Here is a 9,615-nt window from a genome sequence, read left to right on the forward strand (position 1 = left end):
GCTGGAGGCTCCGTTAGGCTGGTACATCTGAGAGAGCTCACTCACAGGGATGAGCATGGCTTCTGGCTTCTGCTAGGGGCTCAGCTGCGGTTGTTGACTGGAGCACCTTGGTTCCCCTCCAGACCCCTCCATGTGTAGGGTTACCAGATTATATTTAAACCATTTACATTTGAATTTAAAATAAACAAAAAATCCTTTTTTGTGTAAATTTGTCACATGCCATATTACTTTGTTCACCTGAAATTCAAGTTCAGCTGGGCATCCAGTATGTTTATTTGCTAAATCTGCCAACCCTAGGGGAGGAGCGTGTGAATTTATAACATTAAGGACAGACCTTCTGAGGTGACTCTTCCACTGGAACTGGTCTGGAAAAAAGAAGAGATCATATTTAGCAATAAAGACAAAAGCTGTTCATAACTGATGCTGGTGGAATGAAGAGGAAATGGACACTGCCCCACACTACGGGTGCCAAATGGGCATATCTGTTTTTTAAGGCCCATATTATCGTGGCTGAATAACTTGAATGGCTTTTGATACAGAAGCCCTCTTTCCACCAACAAGGGAAATTCATAGGAGGGTTTAGAAAAAGATCCCCAAGGTGATTCTGACCTGCCATCTGGTTAAGGGGCCCCAACTGAAGGGGCGGGTGAGGACCACATGAGCTCTCTGATTGACGGAGGAGAGGGCTACTATTGATGCAGCAGGCTGTTTAGCGGGGCCCAGATCTAGGTTCTTCATGTTAGTGACTGGATTTAATCTCACAACAGCCCCACTAGTGACGTATCACTATCCTCTCTTCATGGATGTGTGTGACTACAAAGCAAGTGCTCTTGAGCACAGAGACAAATGGCAAAGAGGTTGTTCCCCACGCCAACAGCCAGAGCCAGGGCTGGGACCTGGCAGCCTGGTCACCTTGAGTTGCTGGTGGCAGATCTTTAGCAAAGGTATCAGGACATGTACTGCTGAGGTGGTTAATCTCTGTTCTCCCTGTGTTAACCCTCCCGGCAGCAGGAAGCCAGGCCTGGTGTTCCTTCCCCCTGCCGCATGGGGAGTTTGTGACCAGCCTGGAAGCAGAAGCCGTCTGAAGCCAGTGTTTCTTCTGTCCTTTGTGAAAACTTATGGAAATGATTAGGCTGCTTGTACCTGCTAGGGAGGAAAGGGCATCTGAGGACACAGAGAGGAAAGTGAAATTTCTCCCAGAGAGGGATGAGGGTGGCTCCATGGATGGTCTGTCAAGGCTGGGCATCTAATCATGACAGATTTTCTAGTGTGGATCGAGGGGTGTATGGAGCAGGAATGGGATTCCAGCTTTTGCCCTAATCACAATATACCATGCATTCTCAACAGATGACATCACCCCCAAGAGGTCAAAGATTGGTTCTTGAGGTTAGGGTTTTCATAGATATTACAACGGTCTGTGAGCTTCCAAAGGACCACAGTACATAAACAGATAAACTACATCTGGAGTATTAAAAATTTCACGTTCCGCTGGGGAGTGGGGTTGGGGGTAATTAGGCAAAACATGTCTGAAAGGGCTCCTGGAGGGTGATAATGAAAGAAGACTGACAAACGCTTCATATACACAGTGACCTCTTATGCAGATGTTGGTGTTGGTGATGATGATTGATGATGATGAGAATTAAGTATGGGGATTATGTGAATGACTGCTTTCTAGGATGGTGGGTAGAAAGGGATCAGTCAGAACAGACGTCTCCTCTGAGAAAGATGATATGGAGGGTAGGAAATGAATGTAAACAAATGGTACTCTAAATTGTATCTCCTTTACTCTTAACACTTACTCAGTTACCTATGTAATCCTATAATTTAAACATTTCTTTTAATTTATTTATTTATGTATTTATTTACTTAATTTTTGGCTGTATTGGGTCTTCGTTGCTGCGCGTGGGCTTTCTCTAGTTGCAGAGAGTGGGGGCTACTCTTCGTTGTGGTGTGTAGGCTTCTCATTGCAGTGGCTTCTCTTATTGTGGAGCACTGGCTCTAAGCATGTGGGCTTCAGTAGTTGTGGCATGCAGGCTCAGTAGTTGTGGCTCATGGGCTCTAGAGTGCAGGCTCAGTAGTTGTGGCTCATGGGCTTAGCTGCTCCAAGGCATGTGGGATCTTCCTGGGCCAGGGCTCGAACCCATGTCCACTGCACTATCAGGCGGATTCCTAACCACTGCACCACCAGGGAAGTCCCTATTTAATCCTATAATTTAGATAAGGGTAAGAAGTCAGGAGAGGTGAAGTAAATCAGGGGAACTGCTATGGATACCTGCTCAGTACGTGAGCTTGAAATTACTCTAAAGCTTTTCCCCTTGTATCCTGAAGCCACCAGGGCTCTAAATGCTCTAATTTCTCTGGACACTGGCATTCAATGCTGTCCAAGGTATTGCTTAATTTATTAATACTGACCTATATTACTTTTTTTTTTTTACTGAAGTATAGTTGATTTCCAATGTTGTATTAATTTCTGGCGTACAGCAAAGTGATTCAGTTATAGATATATATACATATATTCTTTTTCATGTTCTTTTCCATTATAGTTTATTACAGGATATTGAATATAGTTCCCTGTGCTATACAGTAGGTCCTTGTTGTTTATTTTACATATGGTAGTGTGTCTATGTTAATCCCAAACTCCTAATTTATCACTCCCTCCCCCGCTTCCCCTTTGGTTACCATAAGTTTGTTTTCTATATCTGTGAGTCTGTTTCTGTTTTGTAAATAAGTTCATTTGTATCATATTTCAGATTCCACATATAAGTGATATCATATGGCATTTGTCTTTCTCTTTCTGACTTCACGGAGTATGATAATCTCTAGGTCCATCCATGTTGCTGCAAATGGCATTATTTCATTCTTTTTTGTGGCTGAGTAGTATTCCATTGTATATACATACCACCTCTTCTTTATCCACTCATCTGTCGATGGACATTTAGATTGTTTCCATGTCTTGGCTATTGTAAAGAACGTTGTTATGAACAGTGGGGTGCATGTATCTTGAATTAGAGTTTTCTCTGGATATATGCTCAGAGAGTGGGGTTGCTAGATCATATGGCAACTCTATTTTTAGTTTTTTAAGGAACCTCTGTACTGTTTTTCATAGTGGCTGTACCAATTTACATTTCCACCAATTTAGAATTCATGGAGATCTAGGGAGAAAGTGAATATGAAGATGCAGCTGAATGGGTTTCCAAAATCATGGTAAATAGTGGAAAATCACAGCAAAATATAACATTAACAGATGGAGTTTTCAATAAAGTAGCTATAGTAGGTATCTATGTAGATTTCAGTGTAGTTATAATACATCAGGCAAATGTAATGTAAAGGGGGGAGGGTAAGGGGATCTATTAAGGTGAGGTTCCTACATATCAACTGAAGTGGTAACATAATGATTCTGAGTATTGATTCTGAATAGACTGTGGAAAGTTAAGTAGGGAGTTTGTAATCCACAGAGCAACCACAAAAATATTATACAAAGAGATATATTCAAATTCAGAATAGAAAATTAAAATGAAATACTAAAAGGCATTCAGATAAGCCAAAGAAAGGGGAAACAGGGTAATGAAAAACAGAGAGGACAAACAGAACATGCAAAATAAAGTGGTAGACCTAAATAGAAACATATCAATAATTAATTGTCAATGGTCTAAATACATAACTAAATGACTTAGATCGTCAGAATGGATTTATAAAACAACAAAAAACAAAAATGGCCCAACTATATGTTGTCTACAAGAAACTCCCTTCAAATATAAGGATATAGGTAGCTTAAGAGTAAAACAATGAATAAAAATACACCATGCAAACACTGATCAGAAGAAAGCAGGAGAATCTATAGATTCTTTACATTATCAGACAATGTCGACTTGAAAGCAAACACAGTTACCAGGGATAAATAGAGTCAGTCAATTCACCCGGAAGATACAACAATTTTAAATATGTATTATATCTAACAACGGAGTCTTAAAATACAAGAGGCAAAACTGACAGAACTGAAAGGGGAATAGACAAATCCACAATTATAATTTGGGTCTTCAATACTCCTCTCTCAGTAATAGAATTAGTAGACAAAAAATTAGCAAGGTTATAGATGAACTGAACACCACCATCAACCAACTAGATCTAACTGACATTTATAGAACAGTCCACCCCAAAACAGCAGAATACACACTCTTTTCAAATGCACATGGAACATTCAGCAAGATAGACTATATCCTGAGTCATAAAACAAACCTTAACAGCTTAAAAAAATTGAAACCAAACAGAATGTGTTATCTGACAATAATGGAATAAAATTCTAGAAATTAATAATAGAAAGATAACAGGAAAATCTCTGAGAACTTGCAAACTGAGCAACACATATCAAGTTAATTCACGGGTCAAAGAGGAAGTCTCAAGGTAATTCAAAAATATGTAGAACAGAAATCAACTATACATCAATTAAAAATACATAGAACAGAATTAAAATGAAAATAAAAGTGAAAACCTACAGCTATCAAAATTTGGGAGTCAGAAAACAAATAGGTCGTTGTCAGGGTTGAGGTGGGGAGAATGGGTTGACTACAAAAAGGCACAGGAGAATTTTTTGGCATAATGGAACTCGTATATCCTGATTGTGGTGTGGTTATACAACTGTATACAAGTGTACATATACAAGTGTATGTACTTTTCAAGACATAGAACTGGACACTGAAAGGAGTGAATTTTATTTTCTCTAAATCATAACTTAATGAAAACAATTTAAAAAGCACACATCTTGTTAAATGAAGAACATAAGTAGCAGATCAGTGTTATTCTGTGATTCCAATTTCATATCTAACAAACAAATCAGTTAATGTGTAAACCATTGTATCTATTTACGTATGTGTATTTCAATATGCACAGAAAAATGCATGCCAAATACAAATCAAACTATAGCAGTGGTTACCTTTGGGGAGTGGGATGCAGGAATATTGATTAGAAAAGAGACTTTCACTTTGTCCGGCTGTGAGACATTTTAAACCACACGTAAATTATTTATATTTATAACCCATTATGAAACAATATATTTGGGAGATATTCTGATAGACAGTGAGGGTACTGAGGAGAATAAAAATAATATTCATTATATACTTAAAACACATTTGTCTAACTCGCCCTTCCACTAAAATTAATTCAGGAACGATAATTAACTCCATATGGTTTATGATCTAAAAATGCAAACAATTAAATTAAGTTCAGTGGATACAGCTAAAAATTTAAATAAATGTGAACTATGTTCCTTCAGAATTATAGTTCATTAAGGGAAGATGTTATGCCCTTGGTGAATAATAATGGTATCTTTTAAGAACATCAAATGATCAGGAACTGTGACTGGGTATGATTATAATAGGGAAAATGTTATAGGGGAATATGGACCTCTTGTCATGAACAATTTCCAGGTAGGTTCTAACCGCTTTTTTTTGGTATCCTGTTCTTCCCAATGGCTGTCATTCTTTTAATGGTTGTGCCCTGCCTCCTTCCTTCCTGTCTCAGTTAGAACCTACTAGGCTAGGCCCTACTCCCTGATTTCAAAGCTTACTACAAAGCTACAATAATCCAAACAGTGTGGGGAAGTCCCTGGCAGTCCAGTGGTTAGGACTCCATGCTTCCACTGCCAAGGGCGTGGGTTCAATCTCTGGTCCGGGAACTAAGATCCTGTCTCAGTTAGAACCTACTAGGCTAGGCCCAAGATAGGCCCAGTTAGAACCTACTAGGCTAGGCCCAAGCCTCATTATATGCTCATTGTAATATATTAGCATACGCCAAATGACACAGCCACCTGCACCATGACAGTTCCCAGGCCATAAAAGGCCAAAAAGTGGGCAGTGGCCCAAGTCCTGGAATCCCTACCCCTTCTCCAAAATAGTTGGAATAATCCTCCTACTTATTAGCCTGTGAAATTACCCAGCCCATAAAAAACTAATCACTCCATATGTGGGGGCCCGTTCTCACCATCTGAGATGGCCCACACTCTGTCTGTGGAGTGTGTAGCTCTCTCAATAAATCTACTTCTTACCTATCACTTTTCCTCTCACTGAATTCCTTCTGCAGTGAGACATAAAGAACCTGAACTTCATTAAGTCCTGAGACCAGGTGTGCAGTTTTACCTGGGAGATTGTGGATTTGAGTACCTTCCTAAGCCAGAGATTTTGGGTTCAAGTCCCATCTGAGGTGCAAGTCAGGTGGGTTCGAGTCTCATCGGAGGTGAGATTAGGTTCAAGTCCCAATCTGAGGTGCACGGTTTCAAAAACTACAATGAGGTATCACCTCACACTAGTCAGAATGGCTATTATCAAAAAGTCTACAAATAATAAATGCTGGAAAGGGTGTGGAGAAAAGGGAACCCTCCTACACTGTTGGTGGGAATGTAAATTGGTGCACTATGGAAAACAGTATGGAAGTTCCTTAAAAAAGTAAAAATAAAGTTACCATGTGATCCAGCAATCCCACTCCTTGGCATATAACTGGAGAAAACTCTAATGTGAAAAGATACATGCACCCCAATGTTCATAGCAGCACTATTTACGATAGCCAAGACATGGAAGCAACCTAAATGTCCATTGACACGAATGGATAAAGATGTGGAATATATACAATGGAATACTACTCAGCCATGAAAAAGAATAAAATAATGCCATTTACAGCAACATGGATGGACCTAGAGATCATCATACTAAGTGAAGTAAGTCAAAGAAAGACAAATACCATATGATATCACTTACACGTGGTATCTAAAATATGATACAAATGAACTTATTTACAAAACAAACAGACTCACAAACATAGAAAACACACTTATGGTTACCAAAGGGGAAAGGAGGGGGGAGGAGTAAATTAAGAGTTTGGGATTAGCAGACACAAACTACTATATATAGAACAGATAAACAACAAGGTCCTACAATATAGCACAGGGAACTATATTCAATATCTTGTAATAACCTGTAATGAAAAAGAATATGAAAAAGATTATATATATGTATAACTGAATCACTTTGCTGTACACCAGAAACTAATACAACGTTGTAAATCAACTATACTTCAATTAAAAAAAAAGAAAAAGAAAACCTCCTTAATATCTCTTCTAATATGTCTGTTGAATTCTTATACATGTTCCTGCACTTAATTTGTTGTCATTACGGTACATAATGAATCTCTGGAAAATTTTGCCATACATTCATGAGAAAATGAGAGTGAAAAAGGTAAATAACTTTATCTTACAGACCCTGTGAAAGGTTGACCTAGAAAAATAAAAGAACTCACTCTTTAGTAAAGTGGTATAACGCAACATTATTGAACAAAACTCACTATTTCATTTTGAGCAAATTAAACCATAGATATATTAAAATGTAGTTGATAATATTTAGTTCTTTGTAAAAAAGATGTTTAAAAATTAGCAGGATGACACACTTTAAAAAATAAAGTCGATCAAAGTTTGTTAGAATACAGTTCTTATTAAGAAAACTGAGGTGGCTCTGAAAAGATCCTTTGGTTTGCGATGCTCAGGTGGTCCGGAGGCAGCTCATTTGCCGGTTATGTACCGAATGAGTGCCTTGGTGGCGCTGGATATGGCGTGGTTGCCCCTCTTCCCAGGCAGCAGCAGGCGCACGGAGGTCTGCATGTCTCTGGAGGTGAGGGTGGAGCGCTTGCTGGAGCGGACCAGGCGCGCCGCCTCGTCGACGATTCGCTCAAAGATGTCCTTCACGAACGAATCCATGACGTTCACGGCCTCCTGCGAGAGGCTCAGGCCCTCCTGGACCCGCTGCAGCACCCTTCCGAAATAGGTGGCAAAGCTGTCGAAGCCGTCAGAGAGGCGGCGGCGGCGGCTGCAGCGGCGACGGCGGCTGCAGCGGCGGCGGCGGCGGCTGCAGCGGCGACGGCGGCTGCAGCGGCGCTTCGGGTTCTTCGGCTCGGCTTCCTTGGTGCCCGGGCTTTCTTCAGACGTCTCCTTGGTGCCCGGGCTTTCTTCAGACGTCTCCTTGGTGCCCGGGCTTTCTTCAGACGCCTCAGACGAAGGCTCAAGCATGTCGGAATCGTCTTCCCCGCAGCTCAGAGGGAAGGACAGCGCGGCCGTCGAGGTCCCTTGGCCCGGTTTCTACTCCCTGCCTTCTATGACGTCACGGGCAATGCTCACATCTGATTGGATAAAATGCAAAGCAGGGAGGTCTGTCACTAAGGAACCCCATGTCACCTGTGATTGGATGGCCCCCTGCTTGGCCTCCAGTCAGCCAATCACAGTGGAAATCTGGTGACTTTAAACTTTCCGTGACCTCTACCAGAAAATCTTTCAACTATGCCCCATGTAGGCAAAGTTCACCTCAGCTGATTTATGCCTACTATTTATGCATGAGAACTCTGAAAAGATGTCACCCAAGTCACCTACACTGAAGAAAAATCAGTTTGAGCTTCCTGAGCGAGTCTGACCTCCCTAACTCAAGTCGTCGCCGCCATCAGAATGACTTTAGCCACTTGGCGGGCCATTTTACTCCCACATAGTATCTTGTCTTTCCATGGCTGAGCCTCCGTGGCTTGAGCCGGAAGTCTCTGACATGGTCTGCAGAGTGCTCCTCGAAATCATGGGACATAATTGACCATCTACTGCCTCCAATTACGATCAAAACCCCCAGTGAATTAGAAAACATTGGAATCTCAAAGCCACATTGTCCAAAGTTGGAACACAAACAGAAATGGGAATACTTTTAAAATTAGTAAAAATACTTAAACATTTCTCAAATACAAAATTTTCTTAACATTCCTTAGGTCCTCAAAATACCCCACATGCTTGAATTTGTGAACAAACGTAAGAGTTGTTGATTGAAAACAATGATTAATTCTCTAAGAAAACACCTTAGGAAGAATGGAAGGAATAAATGGGAAGTTCTTTAAAATAAAAGCGTATTTCTTGCAAGAATACATGACAATACAGACAAAGGCATTTCTTTAATGTGTTTCCTTACCAATAAATTGCAGAATTGGAATCAAAAAATGACTTAAGAAGAATTGAGAAAAGGGGGGGTGGGTTCATCAATGTGGTTTCATCTGAAATGGTCAAGATTCCAAAGCTGTGTCCATTTGCACTTTTAAAGAACTGCTATTTCTACTGCTCATGAAATGTTTCCAATTATGAAAGCGGAAAGCTCATCTCTATTACCAGAAAATGTAATATGGTGATAAAACCAGTGAAGGAAGCTTGCCGTTCCTTATTTCTAAAGAATCCCATTTACCAATGAAAATACAAAAATCCCACTTGATGTGTTAGTAGTCAAATCCTTCCCTTACTTGTATACAAGGGACAAGAGACACACACAGTACAATCTCTGAATTCAAATCATTAACTTACAGTGATTGAAAACAAGCTAGCAAGCAAACAACAGGGAAGGAACCCCTCCAGTTTCCTCCACAATCTCCAAGTCTGAACCTCCCAAGAATGCTTTTATTTGTTTTTCCCTGGCCACTTTCCCACACTGGGCCAAAGGCTGTGGCTCACAAGCTTCCAGTCCATCACTGGCCGAACCAGTGAACAGGACGTGAGCTGCTCTCATTGGACACTCTTATCATCCAAGTGTTGCATAACTGCAGTATTTAGCTATGTCT

At 40.5% G+C, this 9,615-nt stretch overlaps 1 protein-coding gene across 1 annotated transcript; it reads right to left on the minus strand.

Moving 5' to 3' along the window:
• Positions 1-5,955: 5,955 nt before the first annotated feature.
• LOC309652692 (histone H2B.3-like) lies at positions 5,956-8,077 on the minus strand. Its single transcript, XM_082446730.1, has 2 exons — positions 8,027-8,077; positions 5,956-7,966 (listed from the first exon to the last, which is right to left on the minus strand). Exons 1-2 carry the CDS (start codon positions 8,045-8,047, stop codon positions 7,544-7,546), a joined length of 444 nt encoding a protein of 147 aa, XP_082302856.1. The 5' UTR covers positions 8,048-8,077; the 3' UTR covers positions 5,956-7,543.
• Between the last annotated feature and the right edge of the window lie 1,538 nt (positions 8,078-9,615).

The sequence above is a fragment of the Balaenoptera physalus genome (assembly GCF_965194825.1).
Source record: "Balaenoptera physalus genome assembly, chromosome: X".
In the NCBI taxonomy this organism is placed as follows: Eukaryota; Metazoa; Chordata; class Mammalia; order Artiodactyla; family Balaenopteridae; genus Balaenoptera; species Balaenoptera physalus.